Genomic DNA, 17,042 nt, shown 5'->3' with positions numbered 1-17,042 from the left:
CCTTGCAGCTGTTCCAGGCGGTGCTTCTGCTCCTCCCCAGCCCTGTCGGTTTGAGGAGGATCTCTCCCAAGAACCAAACCAAACCAGCCTGCCAGAGACAACTGACATCTCCATGTCGACCAACTGCCTGTCTCGCCTGGGCATGGCACTTGGCCTTTGCCATTGGGCGCCCGCGGCCGGCAAAACGTGTATATGATACCTGCAGACTCGCGTGCGCTGTGCGTGCAGTTGATGTAACCAAGACCGGTCGCCGCCACACATCCCCACAGGAAGCTTGTCCAAACGGTCCAGTCCCGTCTCCCGATGACTACTCGCAGCCGCCAGAGAGCCAATGGCGAGGCCAAGACGTCGTCGGCTTGTTTACCTAGCTGCACAGCGGTGGATGAAGAGATCGTCGGACGACTGGTCTGCGGACGACTCAATGAGGAGAGGAGTGTTGCTCGCTGTTGTTCTTCTGTCTCCCGTCTCGTTTCCTAGCCACCGTGATTTCGCTGTCGCCCTCGGCCGACCAATGGCGCATCACGCGCAAAGTATTAGGTTCGTCGGGGGCCATGTCATATCCTCCCGGCGACCGACGCAGGCCTCAACTGTACTGGCTAGAAATAGACCAGGATAGTGACTAGACCTGATCCCGCGAAAGAGGAGCTTTTCGTGTGTTCAACCTCCATTGGAGGGTCCTCCAGCTCCAGGGCCCAGGGACGACAGCGTCATGGCGTTTGCAGGGGACCACAGCTGCCCTTCCTGACTGTCGGGACACGGCGGATATCAGACGTCGAGGATGAGATAATGCTGAGCACGTTCCTTTCACCGACTCCAAGACTTTAAGGGGGAGGACAGAAGAGGAAGAAAAGGGAACCACTGGATCCAAGCTGTCGTACAGCGGCACGACGCTGAGTTTTCAGGCTACGTACTGCGCATCTGCCTTTACTTACAGCCCAAATTGCCATTGCCGTACCCGTGCCGCTGCTGCTTAGGAAGGTTCGGGATACAGGCTAAATCGGCATATCGAGGCGTTTGCAACAAACGGCTATTGCTCTCCAAGTCCGCTGCATCCCAGCGGGCCGGTTCGAGAAGGTTCGGTGGGGCTCCGTCCCGGACCCTGCGAGGCGCGCCCAATCAGCGCCCACCATTGACCGCTGTCACCTTGGGCCGCCGAACCGCCCGAAGGTGCTGGTTGCTGAATGGCACCCGACCACCTGCACCGACCGCAACTGAGAAAAAGTCCCTGAAAAATCAATGTGCAAGCTCGGAACACCCCATGTCCCGGTCACTGCCGCCGGCCCCTTGTTGGCAAGAAAAAAAAAAAAAAAAAGAGGTGCCCTGCCAGCTGCTGCCGTTGCTGCTGCTGCTGCATGCTGTATGTACAGGTAGGCAGGCCGCTGCAGACTGCCCTGTGAGTGGCCCCGAGTGGCCTCCTCGCTGATGTGCATCTCCCAGCCTCCTCCTAAACCAAACTGATGGCATCACCATCCCCTCGGCTTGCCCATTCAAATTGCCCATCCCAAAGTCCAGATTGCCGCTCAAGGCCACCGTGGCCAGGGTTATTACGCAGTCCAGCGGGTCTTCCCAGAACCCCCCTCTGGATGCAAGTTGAAGCGGATGCAGAAGACGTGCATGCACTGCCCTCAACGGCCTGCGTCCCAGCCTTTTCCATTACACTGAATTCCCCATGCCTTGAGAAGAGACACCGTCGTTGCATGTGGAATCGTCCTCGACGGAATAGCCCTTAATCCCCCGCCCCGGCTTTGGCCTCTGTGGGATCTGTCCCCCGTCACTCGACGTCAAGTCATCGTCACAATGGGCGCCTGCCGCAACGGCTTGTTGACCGGCGCCAAACAACAGGCCTCTCTTGGCGCGAAATGCTGTGAAACGGAGCCGGAATTATTCCTGATACTTTCCGTGATCCGGTGTCCTTTGATTATTTCCCAATGAATAAAAATACAGTGCAAGTCATGTCCAAATCTGTTCGTCAATCCCTCCGTTTCCATTTAATTGTGCTCGTTTCCCCTCCCCGCGGTTACGGAAGCTTCGTCTCCACATATTGCTCGCCCAATGTCGTCACACCCCGATCTCCCCTGTGCCATGAGACTTTTCTTGTTTTGTACCCTCAGTCCTCCGATCCTTCGGCCGAGTTAGGCTCTGACGCCGTGTTGGAGGAACCCATGATGGAGTTGACAAAATCTTGGTATCTAAAAACCTCGCCGCGCTTGCCCAATCCGCTTTGCATGCTGCGACTGAACGCTCTTCGGCCCGTGAAGCCTTCAATCACCTTCTCGACCTCGGCCTCCGTCAGCGGACGTTCGCCAGGCTCTGGCGCAGTATTGAGCAGCGCGTCTCGCAGCTCGTTCAGGTTGATCTGGCCACTGTCGTCGTCGTCGAACGCGGAAAAGGCGGAGAGAAGCTCGGATTGATGGGATAGAGAGGCCATCATCGTGGCCAGAGAGTTGAGAAAGGTCGCCATCGTCATCGTCTGAGGTGCGGATGGCGGGAAGAAATGTGTTACGTCGGATGCGTTGGATGGCAGGCCTGGAAAGTGTCAAACATTGCAAGCGAGGCAGAGCTGTCACCTTGTCGACTTACCCAGCTGGTTTAGCATGTCCGCCACATCGTCTCTGTTAATGATGCCGTCGCTGTCGCGATCCAGAATCTCGAATCCTTCTCTGAGTGTCCTGACTTGAGCAGGTTGCAATTGCGCAATGGCGCCGCCGTGGCTGACGCTCTTCTTCAACGCTGGCCGCGCAGCGATGGGCGAGGTCATGATGTTGCTGGTCTCGCCGCCAGTGGGCGTGCGCACTCTCGGTGTACGGCTCTCGACTGTCTCTGTTGGAGTAGTTGGGTTGCCGAATCGCCCGTTGTTGGTAGCGTAGGACGCCTTGGTCGGTGATCCGGAAGGAGTGACTTGTGTTGAGGCTTGGCGCACGGCAGAAGGCGATGCTGGAGACTCTGGTCGTCGGAAGGGTGAGCTGCGCGGAGAGCCATATGGTCCTAGTGGGGAAGGTTTGTAGCCAGCGGGCATTGCCTGTGGATTCTCGACGTCAAAATTCATGCGCTCCTCGAGGCGATTCGACGCGTGAGATGGACCCTGGCCTACCATAATGAGGGCTTTTGCGGCGAAAATAGATGTGGTGGGTGGGAAATAGGGAATGCCTTGCTCAGGAAGTCTGATGCCGCGCGCCCACTTGGCACCAAAGTAAACAATGCGAAATATGGAGAGGCCAAGAGGCGTTGGTTCACTGTCTGAGAGGGTGGCAGTGATGCTGCAGGACGTGGGGAAAAGCAATGGCAAGATTAAAAACTGTGCACAAGTGTTGGATAGAGCCGATGGATGTTGGTTTCGTATTAGAGTCAAGCTGGAGGCGTATGTCACTTGGGAAGCGGTCAGATCCAGCCACAAGACGAAGGCTGATTTGGGGTCGAATGTAAACAGAGGCGTATTTTCCACGACAACCGCAGCCTTGCAGCAGCTTCCCGCGACGCAGGGGCCATCTCTGACGTGGGGCACTCAGATGTGGCTGGTGGTTTGTGGCTCAATAATTCCAATTGCCGAAAGCGTGCCACCAGCCACAGGGGTTTCACGTCAGGACCCTCGGCGCTAAGCGCATTTTAGGTTGGGTGCGACAGCATGGGCCACCAGGAACATCAAAAGGGGAAAGGAGGGAGGACAAGGGGGGGGCGGGGGGAGAACGTGGAAAGGGGAAGGGAAAAGGAGGGGACTTGGGAACGTGGGAACCTGCTTCTTGAGCACTGAGGGGGAGTTGTCGGAAAGTCGATACATGATCAGGCGGCATCAGTGATCGTTCATCAGGATCAGCAGAGCTACGTACGCATTCGTCGGCGCTTTCGCAGACACTGCCCACTGCCACCGGCCGAAGCCCACTCCTTTGCGGCGATACCCACGGACAATAGAAGACGCAGCCAGTAGTGTAGGTACTATGTTGCTGCGGTATGTACACCTCCCTCAGCGTCAATTGCGGACTGTCGAGTGCCAAGTAGAGGTATCCAACCCCGTACTCCGCCTACCAGCTGTCTCTTTGTTTCGTCTGCCCGTGAGCTGCCCGCCCGCGCACGCCGCCATCGGGCTGTCCATCTGGCATTCTGGCCTGACTGACGGACGGACAGACTGTGTCTGTGTGTCTGTTCAGCTACGGTATGCAGTGCCAAAGTAAGGGTAAGCGAAGGAACAAACTCAAGGTTGGTTCCTTAAGGCGATATCCGTAGGTACACTCAGCTCACTGCTGTGCCCGTGGAGCGCGAAACTTACCGGGCGAGGCAGAGAGCGATACCGACCTGACTCTGAGATTCTGCACACATAGTATATCCGTAACCACGTAACGACGACTAATTAGTTTGTCCCTCACCTGCGACCCGCGACCTGCTTGGGCGACACGCGGAGAGCCACACCGGCGCAGCGTGGGCACCAACCACAGACGGGCAATCCCCCCCTTTTAGTGTTCATCAGGGGCAGGCCTCCCTCCATCTTCAATCAGACGCGCTGTTTGGTCCAAAGAGGCGTACCTTGCTTCTGGCGTATTTAGCTGCGTGCTGTTCGTGCCGGTGGGGGATCGAATTGGATTGCACAATTTTAAAAAATAGGAAAAAGAAGCACCACACCTTAAACCAGCCCCTGTCAGGAGTTCTACAAGGTCCTTACACCACCAAGAAGGCCACCAGTGACGGCCACTACTACCATCACCATGGAACCCATGGACTGACTGACCATGTGCCCTTCTTACCTCACCTTACTAAGTAGGCGGGAACAGAAAAGACCCAAAAGACCAGGCCAAACGTCGTAGCAGATGGTGTCTCGGTGCTGTTCTCTTCCAACGCATTGACATTGAACGAGCAGGATATCCCCTCTCTGTTGCCTCCCATTCCCCGAGGGCGATCCTGTTTCCCTCGCCAGCGTCTGCCTGTGTGCGCCAGTCGCTGCCCGGATCTGACGTTTCGAAGAGCGCATCCGGCTGTCGTCTGAGAACGCCTCCGCGCGCTACCCTGCCTGGAAATACAAGTGAACACCGCAAAAGGCACGCCTACGGCTACGTACCAGCTGCTTTTTTCCCGCCTGGCTGCCTTCTTGTAATGGAAAGCTGAGGTGCCGCACCTAGGTCCCTGACTGACTGGGAGTCCCTACAGGATACAGCGCCAATAATACCTCCCGCCTTCCCTCCCTCGCACTCTGCCTACACTGCCGAACAGTCGCCCTCCCTATCTCCATCTTGCATCTCGGGACCCCACGACTCGCACTTGGCTCTCCCCAGGACAGGAGTGCCTTACCTTACAACCACCATCCAACTCGCCTCCCGACTCCCGACGATACTGCGGACGCCGTACTCGATACCAGACGTCCTCCCTCTCGGTCGCATCATTCATGTCGCACTCGGACTCTCGTCGAATGTATCTGGCTGCCGCAAGCCGTCGTTAAACCGCTCCTGCGACCACCGCCGCCAACGCCCTCCCACTGTCGCATTGTCGCAGACAGCCAAATCTACTTCGCATCGCTGCACCTCCCCGGACGGACCTCGACACTGCAGTGCATTGGATGGCTCTGCCTACCGGCAGCCTGCGCAAGCCTCCCCCATTTATCGATTTGAACTGCTCCGCAATTTAGCGGTGCGGCCCTCTTCAACATGGCTTCAACACAGACCGCGCTGCCGTTCCTTACGCGCAACTACTCCAACACCCAGCAATATCAATCGCCCAACGGCCCCTGGCCCAGTCGTCGGACTTCGCTCTCCAGTTTCCCTACCGGCTCCGCCTCGAGATCCCCCTCGCAAATGTCCAACACTTCTCGCCCCTCGCGATCCCCTCAGCCGCCGCCTATCGCCGAGACGGACCGCTCCTCGAACCCCAGCTCAAAGTCAAAGACGCCCTCCACTGGTGTGTCGTCGCAGCACTCGTCGCTGTCCGCCCCGCGCCGCTACAACCCCGATGCGCACCCCCCACGCAAGTTGCGCTCTCAGTACCCGCGGGGCTCGACCGAGAATCATGTCGAGTACATTCTGGTCGCCTCTTTCGACATTGACCGAGGCCCGGTCATGGAGCACCAGTACCCGGTCTCCATAACTGGCGACGAACACATGTTGGCGGAGCTCATGTTACCCGATCAAGCTCACGTACGCAACCAGGACTGGACCATTTTCTTCTTGCACAAGGATACGAGTCAGGAAGAGGAGGACGAGGAGCGCAAGGCAAAGGAGGCCAGGAAACGAAGGCGCAAGAGGCTGAGGAACCGCGCAGCTGGAATCATTGACGAGGAAGACGAGGGCGAGGACCTAGGAGATGAGGAAGACTTGGACGACTTGGACGATTATGACGATGACGAGACCGACGACGATGAGCCGGAAGGGGGAGAAGGGCCACCGCTGATCTATGTGCTGAATCTGGTCAATACGAAACAAGACAAGACGGTCAAGAGAGGTGCTGTGGTCAAGGCCATGGCCATCTGCACCAGGCATCCATTCTTGCACATTTACAAGGTAACGCTCCCCTTTCCATAGTTGTTTAATTTCACGAGACTAACCAATATCCAGCCCCTTCTCCTGTTAGCGCTGGATGAGTACTTCAAGGCTCCAGTACCCGAAACATTGGCTATGTTGTACGATGCTGTAAACGCCATGGACCTGTCCCTAATGCCGAAACTGAGCCTGCTCGAGAGACACCTGCTGCAAGCCAGTGACAACAAAGACCTGTTTGTGGAGAAGTTTGAGCAAATGATTCAAATGCGCATGGCCGAGGACCGTGGCGAGCACATCAGCGACCAACCGTTTGACGCGAGCCGGGAGCCTCCGAAAATGCCAGGCGTCTCGAGGAAGGGAACGAAAGCGCACATCGAACTCGGCTCGACATATTCAGTGCCCCGGGATACGCACGAATTCGAAAGCAAGGTCATGTACAAGGGTATTCCGGTGCCAATCAAGGTCCCGGTTGCCGTCATGCCGGAAACCGTAGGCGACTTCTCCTTGGTCAAGCTCATCCAGAAATTCTCAGAGCCTCAGGGCAAGTCACCACAACCGTTCCCGTTGCACCCGCAGTTGACGACGAATGGCCCGCATACACACCCGATCATCGTGCTGGTCAATGCGTTGTTGACGCAAAAGCGAGTGATTTTCCTGGGCCATAACATGCCTTCGGGCGAGGTTGCGGAGGCAGTCCTGGCTGCGTGCGCCTTGGCATCCGGTGGTACGCTGAGGGGCTTCACGCGACATGCGTTCCCCTACACGGATCTAACCAAGATTGACGACCTGCTCAACGTACCTGGCTTCATTGCAGGAGTCACCAATCCGACATTCGAGTTGCACCCTGAATGGTGGGATGTCTTATGCGACCTGCCCACGGGGCGTGTCAAGATCAGTAGCAAGATTGACCCCGCGCCGGTGACAGAGGGAATGGTGTACTTTCAGCAGCAGAATCCGTCTTATGCCGGACTCGTCGGGGGCACATCCAAGGTTGCTGCTGAGAGCGACCTCACGGGCGACGCGGCATTCATGCAAGATGTCTTGAGGAGCATTGCGGCAAGGCACGGCGAAAGAGTGATACGCGCCAAGTGGAGAGACTGGGTGATCAAGTTCACCCGAATCGCAGCCGCCTTTGAGGAAAGCGTGTACGGCGCGAGCGCTCTCTACATTGGCGGCGATGAGTTGGAAATGGGCTCCATCGGTATCAACGGCCACGGCTACGTGTGGCCGGATGAACAGTCAAAACACAAGGAACTTGCGGGTAATGTGACAAGAATTGAAGGCTGGAGAAACACAAGGAGTTACTACAGCTTCATCCAGGTAAGAAAGAAAAACCATCGTTGTGGCGGCATGGCCTTGTACTAACCGTCTCAGGATCTCGCACAGATGTACCAGGTCAGGCCACTAAAGGGTCTCGATTTGCACCACATGCACGACCGGCTGCGAACGCAGCGGCTCAATCCAATGCAGAGCAAGGAGATTTATGTTCAGTTCTCCAAATACGTCCACTCCTACGATGAGATCTGCCTGCTTCTAAGCGTCGCACCGGAGTCTCATGCAGGACTGTTCTATATCGCCCTCGGTCTCTTCCACAAGGACCGCGAGGTACGACTGAAGACGGCGGACCTCCTGGAACGTATCGGCGAGCACGAGGCCGGGCAGCATTGGTGGAAGGCGCTCAGTCGCTTCGAGAAGCTGGCGTTCAACCGGATCCGCAAGGAGGCGGACGCGGAGATGCGGGCGAAGCTGGAGAAGGAAGGCTTGAGTCCCGAGGTGGAGAGACGGATCAGTTAGGCGCTTTTCCCGGACTCGTTTCTTGCACTTGCATGCTTCTAGACTTTATACTCCCATCATGGCGGGCGCTGCTCATTCGTACCGGCGCTGGCGTTCTTGCTTTGCGGCACCCCTTTCTTTCTCGCGCGGGAGGGATACATATATATTTTACCCTTGCGAGTCCAAAAGAAAAAGGGGTTGCGTGGACGCGGAAATAGTTGGCATTTGGTTTTCTTCACGAAGGTTACGATGGAAACGGGTGGATGATACGTCGGCTATTGTTCTCAAATTCAAACAATCTCAGCAGCAGCGGCATACTACTAAAAAACTAACTTATTCAATTACGCGCGCGCAATACATGTTCCCTTCCGTCCCACCGCACATACGATTTATGGTATACTCCTTCCTTCTCCTCGCCTACTGCTCCAAGCCGCAAACCTGGGGGATGGTCCATTTCATTTATTTACTTTACAGTCTTTGGTTCCGGCCCTCTAGTCAGGCGGAGCCGAGACCCAAGTGCTTGGCGGCGTGGTCTACGTGGTCCTTGGCGAAGGAGGCCATGAAGAAGTAGGAGTGATCGTAGCCCTGCTAGTTGTCAGCTTCACACCGTCACTCGTTGTTATCTTTCACGGCTAAACTCACGTAGTGGTATCTCAGGGACAGACCACCAATGTTCTTCTCCTTGGCAACCTTCTCAAAGTTCTCGGGAAGAAGCTGCTTCTGGATGTAGAAGTTGTCACCGAGGCCGACGTCAATGAGGGCGTTGAGGGGGCCGTAGCTCCAGTTCTTGAGCAGCTCGGTCGAGTCGTGCTTAGCCCACTCGGCGCGGTCGTCGCCGAGGTAGCCGCTGAAGGCCTTCTCGCCCCAGGGGCACTTGCTCGGGTTGGCGATGGGGGCGAAGGCGCTGACGCTGCGGTACATGCCGGGGTGGCGGAGGTAGAGCGACAGGGCGCCGTGGCCGCCCATGGAGTGGCCGGTGATGGAGACGCGGGCACGGTCAAGCTTGCCGGCGAACTCGCGGAAGAGCAGCTCGGGCAGCTCCTTGGTGATGTAGGTCTCCATTTTGTAGTTCTGGCGGAAGGGCTCGCGGGTGGCGTCGACGTAGAAGGAGGCAGCCTCGCCAAAGTCCCAGCTGTCGCGCTCGCCGGGGAGGTCGAGGCCGCGCGGGGAGGTGTCCGGGTAGACGATGGCGACGCCGCGGGCCGAGGCCTGGGACTGGAAGAAGCCCTTCTCGGTGCAGTTGTCCGGGGTGCAGGTCAGGCCGGAGAGGTAGAAGAGGACGGGGACGGCGCGGGTGGTGGCCTGCGGGGGCAGGTAGAGGTTGACGGCCATGTCGGTGCCGGTGGTGTTGGACTTGTGGGAGAGCTTGAGGAGCTGGCCCCCGAAGGAGGTGATGGTTGCCTTGGTTGTGAAGCCGGACATTTTGGCGGTTGGATTAGTCTCTTTGACGAGATGGGGTTTGGGGGTATCGATTGCAATTGGAAGCTGGGTATATATGGTGTGCTGCTTGTTTTGCAGAATCAAAGCAAGAAGTGGAGGGAGAGGAGGGAGAGAGGTTGATGGAGAAGAAGAGAAGAAGATTTGAGGGGGAAAAGCTGGAATTATTCTATGGCCTGGAAGTTAAAGAGGAGTAGTACAAGGGCCCTTGGGATCAAGAGGTGGCATCGGAGGGCGTCTAATAAATAAAACACCGAGTTATGTCCATTGAGATCAGATCGGAGAGGGTCAAGCTCGCCAAAGTGGAGGACGGACGGCCTTGGCCGTGTGTAGGCCCAGAGACGGTGCTGAGGAGTCGAGGTACGGTCTCTGCGTCTTCTGCCATTGCCCGTTGACCTGGTCGTGATGATGCTGATTCTACCCCACCATGCATGTCTAGGCCAAGGAGGGGTAAAGGTAAAAAAAAAACGGTACACCGTGTTGAAGGTAATGTAGGTAGCTGTCACTGCCAGCTCTCCGAAGAATTGTTGGTTGACATCGGCTTCGGTAGCGCATCCGACACTCGCAAAATCCAACGGCACCCTTCGGAAACCCGGGCGTGTACATGCCAAAGGTGGTAAAGCTATCCGGGAAAAGGTACCTCTTCCACGATAGGTAGCAGCTACTATCGCAGCGCCCAATGGTGTGTGGGTGGGTGCATTACATTATTTTGATGGTGGTCTTTTCGCTCATGCTGCGACGAACCCCGCATTGCGTGCGGGACCGGAGACCTCAGCTGGGTGCGTCATCGGCATGGAGGGGGGGAACGCCTGGTCTGGCACACCATGTTCCCCAGCGGCAGGCAGCCCGCCTAAGCTTTCAGCGGATTGTAAGCAGCCCAGCCCAGCCCAGCCCGTCAAGCTTGCATTCTACAGCTCCCTTCCCTGAAATGATGCTTCCCCAACTCAACCTTTCCCCAATACCAACCATCCATCCATCCACTCAAAACACATAATTCTTCATTCTTTTCTTCTTCATGGCTTCCACGAAGATCCTTGAGCAGAGGCTCAGAGCGCGGAAACTCAAACACCCGGCCCAAGGCATTGAAACTCTGCATGGTGGTTTGGTGTATATCGACTTTAGGCACATACGCATCTTTCCTCCAGCACTGGGCAACATGTGAGCTGGTTGGCCAAGGATTGACTGACTCCCTTTTCCTTTTGCGTTTGCGAGGGGAGATATCGCATTAAGAGAGATGATTCGACGAGGTGGTAGGCAGTTTGACGGACATGGCGTCCACCCACCAAACTCTTTTGACTTCCATTGATAGTCGCTGGTCGACGCGATGTACTTGCAAAGACGTCAAAGCTGCATCGCTCCGGGCATACCAGGCTCGGTGCCGTCTTTTCTGGGCTGTATCCACCGTGCAAGGCGTTCGCTATCGAGCAGCCGATGGGTCCTCAAGCGATCGGCTCCTACCGAAGGGACGGGACGCACGCCGAGAACATGGCCGGGTGAACCCCGAAGCTGACGATGTCCAGCAAAAGCTGGTATCTTCGACAGTATCCGTCGAACAGGCGCAAGCCGTGGTCACACGTGTCAGGTCCGTTGCTGCCGGTGCATTTCCAGCATCCGAGTGGTTCATGCTGTCCTGTCAGAGACTTTCGTCGATGGGATGGAGCTCAGAGGTCCAGGAGTCCAAGCGGACATGGAGCGAGTCGAGTAATGGCAGGAGACGAGGAACATCACCTGACGAACTCGTGGAAGACCAAACCACAGACAGCATCGTCGACGTCGCGTTCGGACGAGAAACCGTGAGATTCAGACACCTCATGGCACAACAGCCTGCGAAAGCCTCACTCAACTGCCTCACTCGCGACGGATCTCTCGGAGTCGAGACGCCAAGGACCTGGAATAAAGGTGAGACGGAACACGCACGACATTCGACGGTCGACTCAGGTTCGGACCAGTCGCCGTTAGTCGTTCGATATTGACAGCAGATACACACATCAGCCAGTCGGCCTACCAACCTCTCTCGCAGGAAGATCCCGTGTTTACAGATCGACGACCATCAAGGCATGAAGTCGGACGGGCTCACCCTCGCCCGCTCGACCTTGGTGAAGCGTTCATCGTGATGCCGATATACCTGACGAACCGGGCTAAAAGGGGGGCGCGCTCGGTCGACGGGCCGCACTGTGGCACCTCCGTACGTTTGTCCGCGACGGCACGAACGTCATGCCCGGGCGGCCGGCATGCCCGGGTTGCTGAGAAGGCAAGGCATCCCTCACAATGAGAAAGCCTCGGAGAACTACGTCCGCAAGGGTAGCCAACCGTCAATTCGCGCTTAGGGCCTGCTTCACTCTCACCGTTCGCTCAGCACTGCGGATGTCACCACGCTTCGCATTCCCGGAGGAAATTCCGGCACAGTCTGCTTGTGTGTCAAGCCACCCGCTATTTTGTCGCACATGTGTGAAAGGCACTTGACTCGTATCATTCGTCCAAAACGCCTCGTTGAATTTGCACGTCGCTCCGTCTGATGCTCTAACACTGCTTTGCGGCCAACCACGCTATGCCATTCCGCCATTACCGCCCAGAGCTGGCTTCGCATTAATCCCGCCAGGTCACCCTTTACAAAGGAGATGGGGTGCCGTGTCTCCCCGCCGCCAATTACAGAAAGCAGCCGAGCCAACACTTCCAGAGAACAAGATGATGCCGCCCATGAACGAATGACTACCTGACACTATGCCGATCCCAGAAGAGTAATGAAGGAAAGTAGAGAAAAAAATAGAGAGAAAAGGTAAAGGAGACAGAGAGAGAAAGAGAGAGAGAGAGAGAAAGAATTGATGGCTTAGTCTGTCGCGTAGATGTAACAGAACGGCCCGGCCATGGTGTCCATCGCGTTGCTGAGGGAAATCTCGTCGTTCAGCGGTCCCAAGTCGAGAAGGTCGTCGAGCTGGACCACCGGGCTGGGAGGGCTGTTCTCCATGGTGCCGGTGCCGAAGATGGTCTAGATTTCAGTCAGCCCCTCTGGTCATCCCTTAAAAAGCGCAAGGCTTACTTGACGGTTCTCCCAGTCCAGGTTCTGCCACAGCCAGTAGACACGGTCGAGCTGCGTGTGGTGGAGGTAGAACACCGGGTCGCCTATCAAGGAAATCGTCAGCAAAAAACAACATCCTTCACCAAACATCTAGCCTCGTCAACATACCAGGGCTGATGTAGACGTCAGAACCGGGATCCAACCCGAAAGCATAGTGTCCCGCCCCATGGACACCGAGCTGGCCGAGACCGGAATAGTTGGTCTGGCCCTGCGCGATGCCCTGGAACCACTCAATGTTGTCGTTGTCCGTGATGAGATCCGTGACGTTGCGGAAGCTCGCCCAGGTCCTCAGGACGGCGCCGTTGAGGTCGCGCTTCAGGCAGCGCGGGTTGTCCGCCGTCGGGGTGTCCGAGTTGTTGGACACCACGGAGCCGAGGTTCGGCATCGCCTCAGGGCCGAGGTGCACCGTCATGTTGGTGAAGGGGCCCGACGTCACGCAGCCGCCGCCGGTGCCGGCGGGCAGCGTGATGACCTGCTCGGTGCTGTTGAGGACGAGGCCGTCGTGGGCGACGTAGGCGCCGTCACTGCCCATCGAGGTCGCAGAGCCGTCGAAGATCGGGCTGGAGGCCGGGTCGTCGCCGTCGAGACTCCATTCCCAGTAGGGGAGTGTTCCTGGGTTTGTGTCAGTCGCTGTCGAAGTAGAGGGGACTCTGTGGTTGACTTACCCGTGTAGCCACACTCGGTGCTGAGCTTCTCCTCGTAGGTATGGATGTAGTAGCGGTGCCAAAGGAGGAACGTGGCCTTGGTGAGGTAAGTATGCGAGCAGCATATCTGGAGATAGCTTGTGTGTACTTACCGACATGTGGACGTAACCAGTCATGTTCTGGTGCAGGGCCACAAAGTCGTCAAACATGGACTTGGAGCCGGCGATGTCGGTGTAAAGGGGGGCCTTGGACTGAAGGCAGGTGACGGCATCTGTGTAAGCGATGCGGTCCTCGCCAGGCATGTTTCTCCTGTCGAATCGACCTTGGTCAGCAACTTGTATCGTTCGTCAGGGGGAACGAGGAGGCAAGCTAGATAGCAACATACCATTCACGGCGAACGCGGACGTTGTCCTTGGTGCACTGGGAAGTGCCATTCGCTGCCAGGCGCGCAAGAGCGTTGTTGTAGGCCTGGGCGTGAAGATCCGAGAGTGCTTCACCCGAGTCGACGGCCTCCTGGGTGTAGTTCGTCGCACGCGGCATGAGACGAGCAGAGGCAGACTGCGCCAGCAAGAGCGGGAGAGCGGCCGCCGCGAGGATGGAAGACGGGGAAAGCATCGTGAACGATGAGAAGGCGGCAACAAATTAAGACTATAGCCAAGAAGCGAGCGTTTGGCTTGATATTCAAAAGAAAATGAGAGGAGTTGTCGGCTCGTGTCGTGCTGGCTTGGCGCGAACTATCTTTTTTCTCTCCTTCGACGGGAAGTTCTGAGGCTCTTTTATATCGAAAACAATCTGCGAGCCAAGCCCGAGACGAGCCTAAGCAGCGGTGACGATCACCAGGAAACAAGCCTTTCACATCCTCGTTCTCGACAGCTCCCGCTGCGCCGTTGCCGAAAAGATGGTGTGCTCGCTGCTGCAGAGCTACCCAGCTAGTCGGCGCCCCCAATCCTACGAACCAGGGGATCGCTACACCTCAGAGGACTCATGGCGATTGCGCACGTCGACGCTCGACACGTAACGTCCTTATCCACAGCTTTCTATTCTAGAGGAGGGGGGGAGAAAGAAAGAAACGGGTCAAGGTTGTGAGGTTGTAGTCTAAGCTAGGCCCCAGGTGGGCCAAGAGAAGTTTGTACTGACAGACCAACGTGGTTGCATGGTATGGATCCCGGAGTCTGAGGCGAAGCAACACACACAGCGTCGAGCCGAGTGACGAGATAAGCGTCTTTGACAGGCCCGGATAAGTTGAGCCTCCCGCTTCGCTTCCACTCGCGTTCGGGAACAGTGTGGGGGATAAGCAAAAGAGACAACCCTACGCTTGTAAGGGCACACTTTTTGTTTTCGTCACGAGCGAGCCGAATCACCTGCACCGGACGAGTCCCGTGAAGCGGAAGAATCCTAACGAGGCGGTGGGCGCGTTGCGATCTCTGCTGCTCCTCTATTTCATGGCGGGGAAAAGAATGAGTAGTGTCTTACGCAACCAACAGGCCTATCCCCTGAGGTCCGAGCAGAAAAATGAAGACGACGACGAGAAATGTGAGAAGCGACGTTCGTTTCCCCGCGCTGTCAAGGCTCGTTCGCGGGAACGAGCGAGAGACCGAGCCGAACATCAAAAGAGTTGACGATATCAACTCACCAAGACACCTCTTACCGTCATCGCCAAGACAGTAAACAAGGCTGGGTGAAGCATACTTGCAGAAGAAGGTGTTTACCGCGGATCGGCTGCACTTGGCTTTTCAGATCGAAAGAGACGTATTCAACCTAGATAGAGCACCCATGTCGGCGGCCATAAGCAGCAATTAAAAGTGGCTCCCAAACAGTGTTAGGAAGCCGTCTTGGCAACCTTCTTTTGTTAACCTTCTCTACCAATCTACATGAGGTGCGTTAGTACCTTTCCCTATCCTCTAACGACTTAACGAGGACCCGTAAATGTCCAAAGACGTGAACCTGGCCAAACCTTACGCGTGTAATTCGGACGACGGGGAGTGGCTTGGCTGTTGGCGACGCTTTTTCTGTGTCGATCGCAATTCACACAAAGTCCTCCGGAGCGGGTCCGGTCTCTGGTCTCCGGAAGGCGGGCGGCAGGCGGCCCGGGATGGGATGCACGATCGGTGCTTGTGCTGTCTGACTCGCCCAGACCGGCCGTGTTGGGCAGGTGCTTTGGGTCCCTCGGGAGGGGTCTCAGTGTTTGTCCCCCCCGGACCACTCTCGCTCCCACCCGTTACACTGCAGGCGACCACTCGAAGCGACGATCCGAGGAAACACGTAATCCTGTTTCTCACGAACCCGCCGCTGCACTGCAATCCACGACGAGAGCAACATCCCAAAAAAAGAATGCCATGGGGCGGGGATCTGGTTTTCCTCACTGCGGATATGTAATTTTGTTTCTTGTGTGTTTAGAGTTTGATGAAATCCAATTGCCTAGAGAACGCCACGCTCAATGCAAATCAAATAAAGTACACTGCTTTTGGTGTCTTCTTTTTATAAGTTGTGGTTGGGTTTGCTTCTTCTTTTTGTCTCCTCGAGCTTTGTTTTCGTTGTCCTGTGCATTCTGAAAGAGCCGACACCTCCGGAAGAGAGTAGACGCGGAAGGGGCGCAGCTTCGGGAATCTGACTATCCTCCAGGCAACGACAATAAGAGATGGGTATAAGTGCCTTGCATCTAGTCGTGTAGTCTTCTTCTTGCCCCCGGTAAAGAAAGCCAAGATCTCTCACTGGAGGAGCTCCTCGCAAGTCCAATCCTCGTAGCTGACGTTCGGTTAGCCTGCGTCGCTCACGGCATCGTCCATCCGGGCAGGCTTGCGTGGACTGCAGGGCTGGGGGCGGGGGTTGGATTGGGTTGGGTTGGGGGTCCATCCGGGGTCAACACTTACTATCCGTCCGGCATGTATCGGCGCACGATAAGAGGAATCTTCTTCTCGCGCATCTCCTTGATGGCGATCTGAAGAGGATCCGTCTCACCTTCCAGGTCGACGAGTACCGGCGCATTCATGCTACAAAAGGCCCTGCGTCAGCAAAAGTCTCGACCGATGGCCTGCATCGTGAAGTGGGAATAGAATGGCGCCGTCGTACCTGATTTGCAGAGCGCGCGTGCCGAGGATACGGGCGCGTTCGTACTTTGTCATGTAGGGCGTGGTCGTGCGCTGGTCATCGGGGATCTTCTTGTCGCGGTGGCTCTTCTCGTTGCCCTTGCCAGAGTTCGCCGCAGCAGAGGGGTCGCCCGACACGACGACGTTGTCTGCGTCCTCCTCGTCGCCCTCGGCGCGCCCGACCTCCTCGTCCTCAACGGGGACCTCGGGATCCCAGTAGTCGGCGGCCTCGTCCTCGTACATGGGCTCGTCGCTGCCAATCGTTAGAGTCGCGTTTCTTCCTCAATGCAGGAAACCTGTCTGGACGTACCCTCCGCCAACATCATCGTCGCCAAAGTCAGACATGTTTCTTATCGATGGTGAGTGCAGTTAACTGAAGGATGCCGTAGTGGAATTGGGTGGTGGTCGAGCTTCCGTCGCGTAATTGTAGGTGTCGCGGGGAGGGACGAGTTGACTCTGCTGGATCCAGCCGTAAAAAATTATTGACGAGGCTGCGATTCAGCAGCTGGAATGTGGGTCTGCACTAGCCTTATCAGTACCAAAAAATGCTTATCCGGACCGAGGAGACCCC

The 17,042-nt window shown here is 56.6% G+C and overlaps 5 protein-coding genes across 5 annotated transcripts; 1 reads left to right on the top strand and 4 right to left on the bottom strand.

Annotated features, from left to right (window-relative positions):
• Window positions 1-2,107: 2,107 nt before the first annotated feature.
• On the bottom strand, window positions 2,108-3,094 carry COL26b_005610 (uncharacterized protein; the record flags this gene model as incomplete). The annotated part of the gene is made up of 2 exons (XM_053178451.1): window positions 2,108-2,526; window positions 2,581-3,094. The coding sequence occupies 2 exons, from the start codon at window positions 3,092-3,094 to the stop codon at window positions 2,108-2,110; spliced, it is 933 nt and encodes a 310-aa protein (XP_053037654.1).
• A 2,533-nt stretch (window positions 3,095-5,627) lies between these two features.
• On the top strand, window positions 5,628-8,249 carry COL26b_005609 (uncharacterized protein; the record flags this gene model as incomplete). The annotated part of the gene is made up of 3 exons (XM_053178450.1): window positions 5,628-6,476; window positions 6,531-7,775; window positions 7,830-8,249. The coding sequence occupies 3 exons, from the start codon at window positions 5,628-5,630 to the stop codon at window positions 8,247-8,249; spliced, it is 2,514 nt and encodes an 837-aa protein (XP_053037653.1).
• A 474-nt stretch (window positions 8,250-8,723) lies between these two features.
• COL26b_005608 (uncharacterized protein) lies at window positions 8,724-9,650 on the bottom strand (the record flags this gene model as incomplete). The annotated part of the gene is made up of 2 exons (XM_053178449.1): window positions 8,724-8,813; window positions 8,871-9,650. 2 exons carry the CDS (start codon window positions 9,648-9,650, stop codon window positions 8,724-8,726), a joined length of 870 nt encoding a protein of 289 aa, XP_053037652.1.
• Window positions 9,651-12,492: 2,842 nt separating this feature from the next.
• COL26b_005607 (uncharacterized protein) lies at window positions 12,493-14,000 on the bottom strand (the record flags this gene model as incomplete). Its single annotated transcript, XM_053178448.1, has 6 exons — window positions 12,493-12,651; window positions 12,703-12,785; window positions 12,850-13,353; window positions 13,407-13,482; window positions 13,538-13,694; window positions 13,771-14,000. The coding sequence occupies 6 exons, from the start codon at window positions 13,998-14,000 to the stop codon at window positions 12,493-12,495; spliced, it is 1,209 nt and encodes a 402-aa protein (XP_053037651.1).
• A 2,093-nt stretch (window positions 14,001-16,093) lies between these two features.
• Window positions 16,094-16,816, bottom strand: COL26b_005606 (uncharacterized protein; the record flags this gene model as incomplete). The annotated part of the gene is made up of 4 exons (XM_053178447.1): window positions 16,094-16,130; window positions 16,256-16,375; window positions 16,455-16,724; window positions 16,782-16,816. The coding sequence occupies 4 exons, from the start codon at window positions 16,814-16,816 to the stop codon at window positions 16,094-16,096; spliced, it is 462 nt and encodes a 153-aa protein (XP_053037650.1).
• Between the last annotated feature and the right edge of the window lie 226 nt (window positions 16,817-17,042).

The sequence above is a fragment of the Colletotrichum chrysophilum genome (assembly GCF_026319265.1).
Source record: "Colletotrichum chrysophilum strain AFK26 chromosome Unknown scaffold_38, whole genome shotgun sequence".
NCBI lineage: Eukaryota > Fungi > Ascomycota > Sordariomycetes > Glomerellales > Glomerellaceae > Colletotrichum > Colletotrichum chrysophilum.
Note: the sequence above shows the minus strand (reverse complement) of the source record. Positions and strands in the feature narration are given on the sequence as shown.